The following is an 18,182-nucleotide window of genomic DNA, read 5'->3' as shown; positions in this document are numbered from 1 at the left end:
CTCCGTCGACTCCTAGCGCTAGTCGCTCGATAGGAAAGTCCTTGCCGTCTCTTAGCGCTAGTCGCTCTCCGTCTCCCTGCGCTAGTCGCTCGTCCCTCGGCTTAACGCCGATTTCCGGCGCCGGCCGCCCTTCCGGCTCTTCGCCAATTCTCGGCGCAAGTCGCCCAACTCCTGTGGCATCAACAACGCCAAAGAGGAAACGGCCTTTTGAGATTGGGACGTCGACGCCGGACTCAAAAGGATCTTCACCAAAGAATCCATGGGTTCTTCCATCCTTGATCTCTCCGCCTTCGCTGTCGCCTATCAGAAGGACCACTGAAGGGACACAGACGATTCGACTGGAGTTTCCGGATTCCTCGACTCAGACGGTTCATCAGGAGAAACAGGATTCCTCAACGCAGACGGAATCTTCTGAATTCTTACGAGCAGATAAGAGGGAAGCAGCGACGCAGACTAAACGACGAGGAGGACGAGAACAACGACGAGGACGAGGACGACGAGGAAGAATATTGTAAAGCAAGAAATTTTATCAAGAAAATGTTGTAATGTTCTGAAATTGTTTGACTAAAAATGTTTAATGAATAAAATGTTCTAAAAAAAACAACAACAACAAAAAATATCTTAGCGATTATTCAATCAGACGACGTTTCGTCTAAAGCCGATCTGAATAATATTCGCTGTAAAACTAAGAACTAACTCAAATATGTAATGAAATTAGAATATGATAAAGCGCAAGTAATATATATAAAACTAAGAACTAAGGACTAAAAACTAAGGCGCAGCGCAATTTACAAACTAATGACGAATTCCATGTTAGTTTACCGATCGACCAAATATAGTTGAAAAATATAAAAATAAAAAACAAAAATAAAAAAATAAAAAATGTACATATACAGTACGCAATATAGCAAACAAAAGAAACAGAATCGTAAGACTACAATAACATGACCCAGAATCAAAAAATGGTTTAGCACGCGACTAGATTGACAATCAGATGACGCGACTTAAAGTAATTTGGCACGCGACTAGATTTGATATTAGTGTCATGTTCCAACGCCTGACGGCTCCGAGGTAGAAGCATGCATGGAATTAGACTCAAGAGAAAAGAGATGGTTGTAAAGCTTACGTTTAAATACAGTGACGGTTGAAGAGGACACGATCTCAGTAGGAAGAGAGTTCCATAGATAGATTCCAGCTAAATGGAAGGACCTATGATAAGTTTCAGTCCTGTGGATAGGAATTTGATACGCATGTTCAAGAGCAAACCGCGACGAACATCTAATTGAGGAATCAGGCTTAGCGAAGATTTCGGAGAGGTAACTGGGAGACATACCGCGGGATATCTTGTACATTTCGATTCCCAGAAAGTACAGACGTCTGTTTCTTACGGACAACCACCTCAATTGATGACGAAAAGGCGTGATGTGTTCGTCGCGTTTTAAATTGAATATAAAGCGAATTGCACAGTTGATAAGAGTTTGCAATCTACCGTTGAGCTCATCAGTGACATCGTTATACACAAGAGAACAGTAATCCAACAGAGGCCAGATCAAAGCAGTCACAAGTTTTACCCGTAGCTGAAGTGAAAGGAGTTCTTATGGAACTTGAGCTTGTATAGCGTGAAGTGCACTCTCTTTGAAATATGGGAGACATGACTAGCCCAAGAGAGGTCAGACCTCATTATGACACCCAAGTTACGCGCTTCGGTAACATAAGGAATCGAAGCACCATCAACAGAAATGAGGGGAAGGTCATTAAGATCGATTTGCTTGAATAATTTCTGCTGCCAAGTATTAAGACCTTGGATTTATTTAAATTGAGAGTCAGTCCATTTGTAGCAGCAAATTCGAAGACTGCACTCACATCGTGCGCCACAAGTTGAAGCCCAGCATTTAATTGAGAAAAGAGACACCTGCGATAGATTTGAGTGTCATCGGCGAATATCAAGTGCTCTGTAAATCTTAAGAACTCACCGATATCGTTAATGAAAAGTGAAAAAAGGAGAGGTCCCAAGACGGATCCCTGCGGAACACCAGCAGTGACAAATAGCCACTCAGAGAAAACACCTTCTAAATCTACAACAGCCTGGAGACAACCAGTGAGGTACGAAAAAATTAGTTTAATAGCGAGATCAGAAAAGCCCCATTTCCTGAGCTTGGTCAAAAGCAAAGGATAAGAGACAGTGTCAAAGGCTTTACTGAAATCGAAGAGAACAAGTATCAGTATCTCACCTACGTCGACACCACTCCTGATATCATGAGCTAGTCGTAAGAGGGCAGACTGGGTCGAATAACCCTTACGGTATCCAGACTGCCGAGCATCAAGGATGTTATGCAAATTGATGAAGTCAACGATTTGACGATGAATAATTTTTTCGAATAGTTTAGAGAGTTCACACAGGTTGGCTATAGGTCTTGTGTCTGAAGGAGAAATGGGTGACTTAACTTTGGATAGTGGACGTACTATAGCACGTTTCCAAGGTTATGGAAAATGGCCTGAGCTGAGACAACAATTGAAAAAGGTGGTCAGGAGATTACCAATATGAGGCAGGGCCAAGGCGATGGCGAATAATGGTAACTTATCAGAGCCGGAAGCAAAAGAAAGAGAAGAAGGTGAAGCTATTACAGAGCGCAGGTCGTCAAAGGATATTTGGAAAAAATGAAATTGCGGTTCGCTGGGCACTATGGATAAGATATCAGAAAAGAGAGAGAGAGAGAGAGAGAGAGAGAGAGAGAGAGAGAGAGAGAGAGAGAGAGAGAGAGAGAGAGAGGAGGAGTGTGAATATTACATAGTATTTTTTACGTTTATTTCGTGTTTGCAGTTACAACTATTTTTTGCTTTCATAAATATAATGTATATTTTCAGATTTAATTTAATTAAATCATAAATTATTATCTGCTTTATTTAAAGCAGTGAAACGCTGATATATAGATTAATTCGTGATATATAGATAAATAATTCCTGTAATTATTATGTTTTAATAATTGTTATCTGTTTTATTTTTAGACAGACAGAGAAAGAGAGAGAGATAGAGAGACAGAAAGAGAGAGAGAGAGAGAGAGAGAGAGAGAGACAGAGAAAGAGAGAGAAAGAGAGAGAGAGAGAGAGAGAGAGAGAGAGAGAGAGAGAGAGAGAGAGAGAGAGAGAGAGAGAGAGAGAGAGAGAGAGAGAGAGAGAGAGAGAGAGAGAGAGAGAGAGAGAGAGAGAGAGAGAGAGAGAGAGAGAGAGAGAGAGAGAGAGAGAGAGAGAGAGATAATTTTATTATGCCCAAGCAATGGCTAAAGGGCAAAGATAAGAATACAATCAATAATTATAAAGGCAAGCACATGCTCCCACTCAAACAATATGCAATTACAAACTAACCTACAACTAACGCCACTTAAAACTAACGCCACTTAAAACTAACGCAACTTAGAACTAATTGAATAATACCTCTCAAACTAAATTAACAAAAGAATAGAATAAGAAGTACACAAGAAAAAAGAGCAAATGAACAAAAGACACGTCACTCAGATTCAGACGAAAGCAGAAACATACGAAGTAAGATCTTGAATGATGCCAGAGAGGATGCCGATGTAATTGTGCTGGGAAGAGAATGCCAAAAATATATGGAGGAAAGTTGGAAGGAGTTCCTATAAGCAACTGTTCTGTGAGTAGCAATATGGAAGGTTTGAGCAGATGAAGCAGTTAGACGGTCAGATCTCCTAAGTGTTGGATCGGGAGAAATAAAAAGCTCACGCAGATATGAAGGTGAACTTATATGCAGAATGCGATAAATCAGAGAGAGAGAGAGAGAAAGAGAGAGAGAGAGAGAGAGAGAGAGAGAGAGAGAGAGAGAGAGAGAGAGAGAGAGAGAGAGAGAGAGAGAGAGAGAGAGAGAGAGAGAGAGAGAGAGAGAGAGAGAGAGAGAGAGAGAGAGAGAGAGAGAGAGAGAGAGAGAGAGAGAGAGAGAGAGAGAGAGAGAGAGAGAGAGAGAGAGAGAGAGAGAGAGAGAGAGAGAGAGAGAGAGAGAGAAGGAGTGTGTATACTACAAAGTATCTTTTACGTTTATTTCGTGTTTGCAGTTATTCAGGTAATTAATTAGTTTGTAATAAAGAACGAGAGGCAATAGGATCGGTTTTGCTTTATTGACTTTTTTTCTGGCGTCAAATGTAGTTCATAGGCATATTTAAGAAAAAATTGTTTTACTCTTTAGTACGCTTTGTCTCTCTTTTTTATCCATAGGTATATTTAAGAAAAAATTATTTTACTCTTTAGTGCGCTTTGTCTCTTTTTTTTAAGTCGGGATGGCAATCGAGTTTTTGAATGTTAATGGGGAGATGGTACCTCACATTATTGTCCCCATCATAGGGGATGGAGCCTGCCTGTTCCGGGCCCTCTCCTATCTTATGTATTACACTCAACTAATGGCTAGGGATGTGCGTGAGCTAATCGTGAGTCATGTGGTGGACAACTGGGAGGAATTCTCCATTATGTCCTACGACAGCGAGGAGAACAATTACACTAGCTCTAATGAGTATCTCGCTGACATGTCGAAACCCTTTACTTATGGTGGTTTATGCGAGTTGGTGGCGGCTGGGCAACTGTTTGGGTTTGTTTTTGAGGTTTACCGGAATGGTGAGCTCTATGAGAGTTTCGGTGCGGAAGGTCACCCTGTTAGGAGGCTACGTTTTATACAGGACATTTCTAAGGGACATTTTGATGCGTACGAGCAACGTGAACCTAAGGAAGTGATCAACACATCGTCCTTCTCTCAGCTTGATTCCACCTTACACCTCTCACAGCCAACACCTTTTTCTGTTCCTAATAAGGCTCATGGAAAACGTCGGACTAGATACACCAATGCGAAAAGGAGGAAGCAATTTAAAGATGCGTCAAGAAAATATGCACAGAATAACCCTGAGGTGCACAGAGCAGCGGTGGCTAGGTACCAAAAAAATAACCTTGAGGTGCACAGAGCAGCGGTGGCTAGGTACCAAAAAAATAACCCCGAGGTGAATAGAGCAGCGGTGGTTAGGTACTAAAAAAATAACCCTGAGGTGAACAGAGCAGCGGTGGTTAGGTACCAAAAAAATAATCCCGAGATGCACAGAGCAGCGGTGGCTAGGTACCAAAAAATAATCCCGAGATGCACAGAGCAGCGGTGGCTAGGTACCAACAAAATAACTCTGAGGTGCACAGAGTGGCAGAGTCTCGATATGAACAAACTAATCCTGGAAAAAGAGTAGAAAGGCGAGTACTTCCGTGGACGGTCAAAGCCCACTCAGGCATGGCATATGATCCTGATGTGGCTTATGAGGCAGACAGCACTATAGCTTTGGGAACCATGAGCCACAAGTGCCAGTACTGCAATGCTTTCAAGTGGGAGGAGGAGACTCCCGGCATGTGCTGCAGCGCTGGAAGGGTGCAACTTTCACCCTTCGAACCTCTGCCTGAGCCTCTATACAGTTTGGTAATGGGCAGCCACCCAGAGCACGTCCACTTTATGAACCATATTAGAAAGTACAATGGCTACTTTAGTATGACATCATTCGGGGGCAAGCAAGTTCTACAAGACGGCTTTATACCGACCTTTAAAGTTCAGGGGCAGGTATATCACTTGGTAGGAAGTCTGCTGCCAGTACCTGAACAGGAAGCTCGATTTCTACAAATTTATTTTGTGGGCGAGGATGAAAGGGAAGTGCGATTAAGATGTAGCAACTTTTCAGATGTCAAACAGGGATTAGTTAAAGAACTGCAAAGAATGTTACATGACGTCAACAGCTATATAAAGGACTTGAAGACCACTTTAGATAAGGTATCTCCAACTTGCCAAAAGTTTGAAGTCGTCATCCATGCAGATAGAAAACCCGCTGACGCTCATAGAGGTCGCTTCAATGCACCAATAGCAAATGAGGTAGCTCTGGTGATTGTTGGTCAGCAATTCGATCGGCGAGACATCGTGCTGCAGAGCCACGATAACAAACTGCGGCGCATCAGCGAGATTCACCGGTCGTACGACGCCTTGCAGTACCCGCTCCTGTTTTGTCGTGGCGAGGATGGATACTCGATTACCATTCCACAGCGCGACCCTCAGACTAAGTTGCCACTTAAGAATTTAGTTTCCGCAGTGAGCTTCTACTCATATCGAATTATGATCAGGGAAGGGGAAGTCAACCACTTGGTGTACTTCCGTTCTCTTTTTAGTCAATTTCTGGTTGACATGTATGCCAAAATAGAGACAGAAAGGTTGAACTACATTAGGAACAACCAGGCGCAGCTGAGGGCAGACAGCTACATTCACCTGAGGGACGCCGTGGGAAAGCAGGATGCTGACGTTGCTCAGCTGGGTCAAATGGTGGTGCTTCCGTCATCTTTCACTGGAGGACCTCGCTACATGCATGAGCGGACTCAAGACGCTATGACATACGTCCGCTATCATGGCCGTCCTGATCTGTTCATCACTTTTACATGTAACCCAAAGTGGAAGGATATAACAAATGCACTATTGCCTGGGCAAAAATCTCACGATCGTCACGACATTATAGCTAGGGTATTTCATCTTAAGGTGAAGAAGATGATGGCACTCTTGAATAAGGGTAGTCTGTTTGGAAAAGTCTGTTTGTTAAGTCCATCAAGTACATTTGCAAATACGTGAACAAGGGAAGTGACCAGGCGGTTTTTGTTCTGGAGAGTGAGAAGGATGAGGTAAAGTTGTACGAGAGTGGGCGATACATCAGCAGCTCAGAGGCGATTTGGAGAATCTTAGCGTTTCCTACTCATGAGAGGTACCCCACTGTCTCCCATCTCGCTGTTCACCTTGAAAATGGTCAGCGTGTGTATTTCAACTCTAAGAACTTGGCTGAGAGGCTCAATAACCCACCTCAGACAACACTCTTGGCTTTTTTGAGCTTTGCAAAACTGACGATTTTGCAAAAACCCTTCTGTACTCTGAGGTTCCTTCATACTTTGTGTGGAAAAATAACAAGTTTGTGAGAAGAAAGCGGGGGAAAAATGTTGATGGTTGGCCAGGAATAAAAAAGGACCACGCGTTGGGAAGAGTGTACACTATTCATCCAAACAACACCGAGTGTTATTATCTTCGTTTGTTGCTACATGAGATTCGAGGTCCAACGTCTTTTTTAGATTTGAAGACTGCGAATGGTGTCTTCTGTCCCACATTCCAGTCTACATGCAAGGCATTAGATTTGCTGGAGGATGACAAGCAATGGAACAATACTTTGGAGGAAGCTGCATTATGTGATTCCCCTTTAAAGCTGAGGGAGCTTTTTATAGTGATGTTGGCATTCTGCCAACTTTCAGAACCTCTGAGTCTTTGGGAAAAATATAAAGACAGCTTCTCAGAGGATATTACGCGGCAGGTGGAGAGAGAGTTGCAAGGCAGTGCGCAACAGGTGATGGATGAGGTGTACAATAGATGTCTGGTGTTGATTGAGAACGCAGTGGCAGTGGTGGCTTTGGGAGGACAGGAGTTGCAACAGTATGGCTTGCCTCACCCAAAAAGGTCTGGAGGAGTATTGGGGAACCGAGACTATTTGAGGGAGACCAATTACGACGTAAATGCCTTGGCAGAAGTGGTGTCGAATAACGAAAGTTTATTGACAGATGAGCAGCTCGCTGTCTATCGGCAGGTTCTTAGTAGCGTTGAGTCAGGTGCTGGTCAGGTATTTTTCCTGGATGCTCCTGGTGGTACTGGGAAGACCTTCCTCATCAACTTACTTCTGGCGAGGGTAAGGAGTGATCGTGGAATTACATTGGCTGTCGCATCATCAGGTATCGCTGCTACGTTGTTGGAGGGAGGCAGGACCGCTCACGCTGCTTTTAAGCTGCCTCTGAATCTCATTCATGCAGAAACACCCCTGTGCAATATTTCAAAACAAAGTAACATGGCTCAAATACTACGGGATTGTAAGCTCATTGTTTGGGATGAAAGCACCATGGCACATAAGGGGGGTTTTGAGGCACTGAGCACAACCCTCAAAGATATTAGGGGCAACGATGGAGTGATGGGGGGAGTGACCGTGCTGCTGGCTGGAGATTTTAGACAGACTTTGCCAATAGTGCCAAGGAGAACTCGAGCTGACGAGGTTAAGGCGTGTGTCAAGAAATCACATCTATGGTGCCTTATCAGGAAAATCTTTATCACAAAGAACATGAGGGTATACTTGAGAGGAGATGTTTTCGCAGGGCAATTTTCCAAATTTCTAATAAAAATAGGGGATGGAGAGTATCCCGAGTCTGAGGGAAAGGTGATTATTCCTGTAGGTCTAGGTTTAGTAGTAACAACTCTAGAAAGCCTTATTATTAAGATATACCCTGATATCGCCGATATTAAAGAGAAATCTATGGACTGGCTGTGTGAGCGTGCCATTCTGACCCCTAAGAACGATAAAGCTGGCGTCATTAATGACATTCTACTTAATTCATTCGAGGGGGAAGAAATGAAGTACAGGTCTGTAGACTCGGTGGTACAAACGGATGACGCGGTCAACTATCCCGTGGAGTTCCTTAACACCATGAATCCTCCTGGCTTACCGGCCCATAAGCTTTTCCTTAAAGTGGGGGCACCAGTGATGTTGTTGAGAAATCTGAATCCGCCAAAACTTTGCAATGGAACAAGGCTGCGAGTAAAGGCCTTACATAAAAATGTCATCGAGGCCACAGTATTTACCGGCTGTGCTCGGGGAGAAACGGTGTTTATACCACGCATACCACTCATATCATCAGAGTATCTTTTTGAGTTCAAGAGGCTGCAGTTTCCTCTCAAAGTCTGTTTTGCTATGACTATCAACAAGTCCCAGGGGCAGTCGCTGAAAGTAGCAGGAATTGATTTAAGTGAGGATTGTTTCTCACATGGGCAGTTCTATGTGGCCTGCTCGAGGGTGAGCTCACCAAGTAGCCTGGTGATATTAGCACCTGAGGGGAGAACCACCAATGTGGTATACAAAGAGGTCCTTAAATAGAAAAAAAAGGTCGTAGATATTTTTTGCGAAAATTTTTTAAAAGAAATTATGTTTGTCTAAGACGGTAAAAAATATGATGTTTAGAAGAGAACCAATAACATGTCTGTGAAAGACATCATGTCTGTTAGAGACACCAAATTTGGAGGACAACATGTGTGTAAGAGAGATTAAGTTAAGGCTAGCTCAGCGAGGACAGAAACCTCGCGTAGAGCAAGAGAGCAAAAGCTGGCTTGATTTCGATGTTCAGTACGCATAGAGACTGCGAAAGCATGGCCTATCGATCCTTTTGGCTTGAAGAGTTTTCAGCAAGAGGTGTCATGCTTTGTTTTAATTAGACAGTCGGATTCCCCTAGTAATCCGACTGTCTAATTAAAACAAAGCATTGCGATGGCCCGCAAGCTAAGCGAGGACAGAAACCTCGCGTAGAGCAAAAAGAGAGCCAAAAACATGTCTGTGAAAAACATCATGTCTGTTAGAGACACCAAATTTGGAGGACAACATGTGTGTAAGAAAGATTAAGTTATTTTTCTTTAAAGTGGAATAGGCCTATTGGGGAAACCACTATAAAAAAAACGCATTTACAATAGTACCTCAAGGGTGATGCGGAAATCTATTGGTGTTAAATGTAAAAATAGAAAATCACCTATTTGCATGTCTTATTACATATGTCTACAAGGGCAAAGCACTTATTACACATGTTCTCCGGGGCGAAACCCGGGTAACCAGCTAGTCTAAAATAAATGTTTTATAAACGTTAAGAAACATTTTTTATTCATAAACTTAATTGTGTGCTCATTGATAGGCTTTAAAACAACAAAGTACTTTATTAAAATTTGTTTAGAAACGTAATGGCAAACACAGCAGGTTTGTCTAAAACTCTTAGGTAGGTGAGCGAAAGAAAGAGAGTTCTTTTGAATTCAAATTTCGTCTTTAGTATATGTAAGTATATTTACAAAAACAAAAGGAAAATATGTTGACGTGACAAAAATTAATAATAAATAAAGGTTTTTTACATTAGTTGAAATGCAATCAAACAAAACAAATCAGTAATCTGTCCTGCAGATAGAATAGAAAACAAACTGAAATAAAACCAGATCTTACAGGACGGAATTAAGGAGTCTGGATTACTGATTAAAATCAAAGTAAGAAAAAAAAAGAAAAGAAAAGAGAGGGGGGCCTCTGCATTTGTCTACGAGATCAATTCTAGGGCTAGAATATAAACCAGAGCTACAAGAATGAGAGCAATTCCAAGATCTCAAGACGAGAATTAACCATGCAGAGCCCCTTGTACTACTACGATCAATGTCGATCTTCCAATATGGCGTCCCAAATGAGAATATTGGAAGGGCCCTGCTCGCTGGACCGGACTCCTCGCCTCAATCTTCCCTCTCGGACGCGAGCTGTCGCAGCTCTCCTTTTCCTGGCGGTGAGCTCTCCCTGGGAAGTCGAATCTCGCTCGGTTGGTCTCCAGAATACGTGAGCATCAGTTACGAAAAAAAGGAAAACGTACTCGTCTCGTCCGAAGAAACACAGCAAGCGCGGCCATGACACCGAACGAGAGCGAGGAAGGAGGTGGGGGCGCTTTGAGAGTGGCGACTCACGCGTCGCGCCATCTGAATGAAACGATAAAGCAAATAAATAATTAATGTAAAATAAATATTAAAATAATGTTAAATAAATGTTAAATAAATGTTTTTTCAAATCATTAGTGCAAATAAACAAGTAATGTAAAATAAATATTAAATTAATGTCGAATAAATGTTTAATAAACGTTTTTTCAAATCTGTTTGGTTTTAGTTTTATTTACCCGAGAAAAAATGATTAGATATAATCACATATGATTATATAAAATCGACATTAGATATAATTAGATATAAAAAATGGCCCGATATAATTGTATATAATTGTATATAATTATATATAACCACATATAATTATATAACCATATATGGTTATATATAATTGTATGTGGTTATATGTAATTATATACAATTATATCGGGCCATTTTTTATATCTAATTATATCTAATGTCGATTTTATATATAATCAGATGTGATTATATCTAACATAATAAATATTTTATATATATTAAAAAAGAATTTTGTTAACTTCGATTAAGGAATAAAGCATTGATAAATTTAGTGTATATTTTTTCAAAAGCTAGAATCAAAAGTGAAATGATTTACATATAACTTGGCGCTGCTTGGCGTGAGATACTGCCGTGTCTCTTGATATCATTCTTATACCATTGTTTGTCAAATTTTAAATACGAGAAATAAATCCTATCGGATGCCATCTATCGGATAATCCGAATTTAAGTTTATATATGGTTATATATAATCATATATAATCTACATGGATAAATGCTTAATTCTTATATATATACTTTATATATAAATTATATGAACTTATATATAATCATGTCAAAATGTATGTGAAACTTTTTATATAATATATATATTCGATAGGATTCGTTTCTCGTATTTAAAATTTGACGGACAGTGGTATAAAAACGGTATCAAGAGACACGGCACTGTCTCATGTCAAGCAGTGCCAAGTTGTAATATATGGAATAAATTATTTTACTTTTGATTCTATAGCCTTTGAAAAAATATACATCTTAATTTATCAATGCTTTATTATCGAAGTTAACAGTTCTTTTCCAATATATATTGACTATATATGGTCATATATGATTATATATGATTATATATAATTATATATAATCATATAGAGACAAAATTCATATATAATTGCATTATATATAATCATATATATTTATATATAATTATATATAATTTTTTTTTCCCGGGCAAGTTCCATACGCACACATGACCTGCAATATTATTTTATAATACTGAATTATATAATATTATGTAACGAATTTTTGAATTTAATATCTATAATATATATAAAAACGATTCAAATAAATTTTTAAATTTAGGATTAAATATCTGCAGCATATATGATGACTTGCGAATCTATATCTATACAGATATAGTGCTATATCTGGTTGTACATAGGACAAGATTAGTCACATTAATATATCTGGCTATATATGACTTCATATATAGTTGTATATAATGCTATATCTAGTTATATGTAGGGTGCACTACTCATATATCATTATATATCATTATATCTGGCTTCACATACATTTATATACGATTAGATATGGTGCTATATCTGGTTGTATATAGCGCCAAATTAGTCACATTAATATATCTGGCTATATATGACTGCATATATAGTTGTATATAATGCTATATCTAGTTATATGTAGGGTGCACTACTCATATATCATTTTATCTGGCTTCACATACATTTATATACGATTAGATATGGTGCTATATCTGGTTGTATATGGGACCACTGATTGCACATGTGGCCATGTATAATTAGATATGACCCCATATAAAAACATATATAATTATATATAATTATATATACCAGATATAATTATATATGATTATATCTAATCATTTTTTCCCGGGTAGTTTCATTTTGGTTCAAATATCCCGCCTGTGTCGACGCGAGCGTGCTTTCAGCACTATATGTAAAAAACAAAAATTGTCGAAAGAACAAGATGGCACAAATACAGCGATCGAGTAAGACGTGCTTTCGTGCTTCCGTAATTCTATCAAGTGAAACCCAGCATATCCACATCCCTCTTAACAAAATCAGTATTGCAAATAAATAATTAATGTAAAATAAATATTACATTACTGTCGAATAAATGTTAAATAAACGATGTTTCAAATCATTATTGCAAATGAATAACACAGGCACACAAAATAAAAAAATGGTCTGTACTTTTGACCAGACCCACTTATCTTTATGTATTTTGACGCGCTGAATCCGAATCTGAAGTCCGTTTAGCCCAAACACCCTCAAAATTTCGAGTAAATCGCAAAAAATAGCTAAAAATAGCCAAAAATCACGTTAACCAGTGCGAGAAAATTCGGAAAAATTTTTTCTGACCCAGATCAAGTGTGTTTCTTTTGTATTTTAATGCGCTGATTCCGAATCTGAAGTCTGTTGAGCTCCATTACTAAAAAATTTGGCAAAATCACAAATAAAAAAAAATTGAAATTCGTGAATAGTAAAAAATCCATTAAGGAAATGTCATGGATATGAATTACTTCAGAACAAATTGTACGGAATCAGGTTTACTTTGATGTTCTTCTTATACTGTTATTCTATTGTAACGAACTCTTTTCTCTTCGAATGACCTATGCAGTGGGTTTCTCTTTCTCTTCTTCCCAATCTTATTCGTTTCTCTCTTTAGTGTCCAACAGTAATCTGCCATCATGTTGATATCCCATCTTCCTTGGTATCGAAATTCCATTTCACGTATATCTTGATGGAATCGTTCTCCTTGTTCTTCACTGTAGTCTCCAAGGTTTTCAGGAAAGTAGTTAAGATGAGAATGTAGGAAGTGCAATTTGAGATTCATCAAGCAACCTAACTTTTTAAAATTTTTCAACAACTCTTCAACCAAATTCTGGTAATCCTCACTCTTCTCATTTCCTAAAAAGTTCTGAGATATATTCCTGAAACTTTGCCACGCTGCTTTTTCAGTGTCATTCATCTGTGTAATGAAATTTTCGTCTCGAAAAAGAGTTCGAATTTGAGGACCATCAAAGATACCCTCTTTCAATTTCGCATCACTTATCGCGGGAAACTTCTTTCCTAAGTATTGAAAACAGTCACCATCTTTATTCAAAGCTTTGACAAACTGCTTCATGAGACCAAGCTTGATATGAAGAGGTGGTAGCAGAATTTTCGAAGGATCAATCAATGGTCTGCGTATGATGTTCCTTGATCCTGGATGAAACTCCGTTAATTTGTGATTTGGCCAAATTTTTTAGTAATGGAGCTCAACAGACTTCAGATTTGAATTCGCCTCGTAAAATACATATGCATCTATTCCAATAGCTCACTCAACGAAGCTCAAAGAGACTTACGAGAATTTGCAGATAGTATTGGAGAAAATAAAGTATTTGGAACATCAATCGAAAGTTTGCGGTGATCTGAAAATTTTAACTATGATCCTAGGCCAACAATCAGGGTTCACAAAAAATCCCTGCTTCTTGTGTTTATGGGATAGTAGGAACAGGGTAAATAACTATATTCAGAAAGAATGGCCAAAGAGAACGGAGTTTCATCCAGGATCAAGGAACATCATACGCAGACCATTGATTGATCCTTCGAAAATTCTGCTACCACCTCTTCATATCAAGCTTGGTCTCATGAAGCAGTTTGTCAAAGCTTTGAATAAAGATGGTGACTGTTTTCAATACTTAGGAAAGAAGTTTCCCGCGATAAGTGATGCGAAATTGAAAGAGGGTATCTTTGATGGTCCTCAAATTCGAACTCTTTTTCGAGACGAAAATTTCATTACACAGATGAATGACACTGAAAAAGCAGCGTGGCAAAGTTTCAGGAATGTATCTCAGAACTTTTTAGGAAATGAGAAGAGTGAGGATTACCAGAATTTGGTTGAAGAGTTGTTGAAAAATTTTAAAAAGTTAGGTTGCTTGATGAATCTCAAATTGCACTTCCTACATTCTCATCTTAACTACTTTCCTGAAAACCTTGGAGACTACAGTGAAGAACAAGGAGAACGATTCCATCAAGATATACGTGAAATGGAATTTCGATACCAAGGAAGATGGGATATCAACATGATGGCAGATTACTGTTGGACACTAAAGAGAGAAACGAATCAGAATGGGAAGAAGAGAAAGAGAAACCCACTGCATAGGTCATTCGAAGAGAAAAGAGTTCGTTACAATAGAAGAACAGTATAAGAAGAACATCAAAGTAAACCTGATTCCGTACAATTTGTTCTGAAGTAATTCATATCCATGACATTTCCTTAATGGATTTTTTACTATTCACGAATTTCAATTTTTTTTTATTTGTGATTTTGCCAAATTTTTTAGTAATGGAGCTCAACAGACTTCAGATTCGGAATCAGCGCATTAAAATACAAAAGAAACACACTTGATCTGGGTCAGGAAAAATTTTTCCGAATTTTCTCGCACTGGTTAACGTGATTTTTGGCTATTTTTAGCTATTTTTTGCGATTTACTCGAAATTTTGAGGGTGTTTGGGCTAAACGGACTTCAGATTCGGATTCAGCGCGTCAAAATACATAAAGATAGGTGGGTCTGGTCAAAAGTACAGACCACTTTTTTTATTTTGTGTGCCTGTGTAATTAATGTAAAATGAATATTAAATTAATGTCGAATAATCGTTACATAAATGTTTTTTTCAAATTATTACAGTAAATAAATAATTAATGTAAAATAAATATTAAAATAATGTCGAATAAATGTTAAATAAATGTTTTTTTAAATCATTATGCCAAATAAACAGTTAATGTAAAATAAATATTAAAATAATGTCGAATAGATGTTAAATAAATGTTTTTTCAATTCATTATTGCAAATAAATAATTAATGTAAAATAAATATTAACCCTCCCAAGGCCACATCTCTTTTTTTAATACGCCTCGACCACACTGGTTAGTCGACACCCAGATGGATTCAGTCTCATATCTCCAATTTAATTATGTACACGTAAAAATTCATGAAACATCTTAAAAGGGTGTTGTTCAAATAAAATATGCAGAACCCGAAATATGTTAGATGAACAAAAATGTTGTAATTTTTGGTTGCAATAAGAAATATACACCGATCGAGATCACACCTCGGGTGGTCACAATTTAACCTATAATAATTTTCAAATGTTTACCAAACATAACTGACATGGCTTAAAGCCTTTCTGTACGCATCTTCGAGAGAAGGACTCAAACATAGGGATCCTAGGTGGAGGGGCATTGATTTATTAAAGCCTATCTTAAAAATATCGGGCCTGAATTTTTGTTTGGGTGGCCGACACCCACTCGAAAAATTAAAATAATGTCGAATAAATATTAAATAAATGTTTTTTCAAATCATTATTGCAAATAAATGAGCAATATAAAATAAATATTAAATTAATGTCGAATAAATATTAAGTAAATGTTTTTTCAAATTACACAGGCACACAAAAAAAAAAGTGTTTTGGCCGAGACACTACACTAGTGTATTCCCATGTACTTTTTCCCGCTGAATCCGAATCCGAAGTCAGAATTGTCAGATTGGCTAAAATTTATGAGATAACCACAAAAAAATGCTCAAAAACACGAATTAAAGAGAAAAAAATTGTTTTTTTTGTGGTTATCTCATAAATTTTAGCCAATCTGACAGTTCTGACTTCGGATTCGGATTCAGCGGAAAAAAGTACATGGGAATACACTAGTGTAGTGTCTCGGCCAAGACACTTTTTTTTTGTGTGTGCCTGGTGGCACAGGCACACAAAAAAAAGTGTCTTGGCCGAGACACTACACTAGTGTATTCCCATGTACTTTTTCCCGCTGAATCCGAATCCGAAGTCAGAACTGTCAGATTGGCTAAAATTTATGAGATAACCACAAAAAAAACAATTTTTTTCTCTTTAATTCGTGTTTTTGAGCATTTTTTTGTGGTTATCTCATAAATTTTAGCCAATCTGACAATTCTGACTTCGGATTCGGATTCAGCGGGAAAAAGTACATGGGAATACACTAGTGTAGTGTCTCGGCCAAGACACTTTTTTTTTGTGTGCCTGTGTTATTATTGCAAGTGAATAAGTAATGTAAAATAAATATTAAATTAATGTCGAATAAATATTAAATTAATGTTTTTTCAAATCATTATTGCAAATAAATGAGTGATGTAAAATAATTATTAAATTAATGTCGAATAAATATTAAATAAATGTTTTTTAAAATTATTATTGCAAATGAATAAGTGTGACAAATATCACTTGCCCGCAGAGTTCGAGGAGGTGATGAAGGAGTTTAACTAAACTGCAACGTTGAACTTAATTTAGTTATAAGAAAGAAAAGAGCTTTATTACTCAAAGGAAATATACACGTGTCGTGACTTGAGCGAGTGAGAGAGAAAAGTCTGTAAGAAAGAAAGTAGGTGGCTTTCGGCAAAGCAAAAATATATATATGTGCAGCCACCTAGCGTTTGACGAGTGTCGGCACAACAGGCGGCGCCTGCTGTGCTTTCGTAACACTCCCATTACATGAGTGTTACGAATCAATCGCGAACTCATCCAGCTCCACTAATCATCCCGATGCCTTCTCGTAGTCGGTTGAACACATCCTTCCTTAGGCCCTTAGTCAGTATATTCGCTAATTGCTCCTCCGACTTCACATAGTCAACTGCAACTGTCCCTTCTTCTACTTTGTCACGGATGAAGTGGAAACGCACGTCTATATGTTTCGTGCGTTTGTGGTATTCAGGGTTCTGGACTAGCTTTATTGCACCCTGGTTGTCGATTTTTAACTCGACACAGCCGATGCGATCTCCCATTGAATTCAGGAGTTTCTTCAACCAAATTGCCTCTTTGGCTCCTTCAGCTGCTGCAACGTACTCTGCTTCTGTCGTGCTCAATGCCACGATTCGCTGTCGCTGTGACATCCACGATATAACAGCTCCTGCCTTGATGAATATGAATCCACTCGTTGACCTTCGAGTGTCCACACAACCAGCATAATCTGAGTCTGTATATCCTTGTAGGCTGTCGTTACCTGCCTTGTACAGTAGACCAAAGTTCATGGTTCTTTTTACATACCGTAAAATTTTCTTCACGGCCAGCCAATGTTCCTTGCCGGGCTTGTCTAGGAAACGGCTCACATTGGCCACCGCATATGCTATGTCGGGCCGACTCACCACCGCTGCAAACATTAGTGAGCCCACCGCTTGTCGATACGGCACCGCCGACATTTCTTCTTGCTCTTCCTTGTTGTCTGGACTCATCTTACTGCTCAGTCCTGAGCAGGCCTCAGCTGGCACCGAACTTTCCTTGCAGTCCATCATGCCAAACTTCTCAATGACTTTCTTCAGATACCCGCGTTGACAGATAAAGATTTTCTTCGTCTCTCGCTTCCTGAAGATTTCCAGACCAACATAGTAATTTGCCTCTCCGACTGTCACCTTAAAATCCTTTTTCAGATTCTCCAAGACTGTCTCGATTGCTCTTTTTGACTTGGCAACCAGAAGCCCATCGTCGACGTACAACACAAGCAGAACTTCTTCTCCGTTGACTTCCCCTCGGTAAATGCACGGGTCCGCCGAACTTGCCACAAAGTTATACTTGTCCAGGAACTCTTTGAA

At 38.9% G+C, this 18,182-nt stretch overlaps 1 protein-coding gene across 1 annotated transcript; it reads left to right on the top strand.

Annotated features, from left to right (window-relative positions):
• The first annotated feature begins 5,128 nt into the window (after positions 1-5,128).
• Positions 5,129-14,777, top strand: LOC139780604 (uncharacterized). The gene is made up of 4 exons (XM_071719321.1): positions 5,129-6,617; positions 7,126-8,939; positions 9,048-9,120; positions 13,903-14,777. The coding sequence occupies exons 1-4, from the start codon at positions 5,129-5,131 to the stop codon at positions 14,775-14,777; spliced, it is 4,251 nt and encodes a 1,416-aa protein (XP_071575422.1).
• Positions 14,778-18,182: the final 3,405 nt, after the last annotated feature.

The sequence above is a fragment of the Temnothorax nylanderi genome, unplaced genomic scaffold, assembly GCF_030848795.1.
Source record: "Temnothorax nylanderi isolate EJ_2023f unplaced genomic scaffold, tnyl_v1.0 TNYL_tig0286_pilon, whole genome shotgun sequence".
In the NCBI taxonomy this organism is placed as follows: domain Eukaryota; kingdom Metazoa; phylum Arthropoda; class Insecta; order Hymenoptera; family Formicidae; genus Temnothorax; species Temnothorax nylanderi.
This window is presented reverse-complemented; position numbering and strand designations above follow the sequence as displayed.

Bases quoted from the DNA above. Each gene is read 5' to 3' on its own strand.
- LOC139780604 (XM_071719321.1), top strand. From the start codon at position 5,129: ATGCACAGAGCAGCGGTGGCTAGGTACCAACAAAATAACTCTGAGGTG. The intron at 6,618-7,125 runs GTACATTTGCAA...CGTCTTTTTTAG, and splicing joins CTGTTTGTTAAGTCCATCAA to ATTTGAAGACTGCGAATGGT. The intron at 9,121-13,902 runs GTAAGAGAGATT...CTATTCCAATAG, and splicing joins ATTTGGAGGACAACATGTGT to CTCACTCAACGAAGCTCAAA.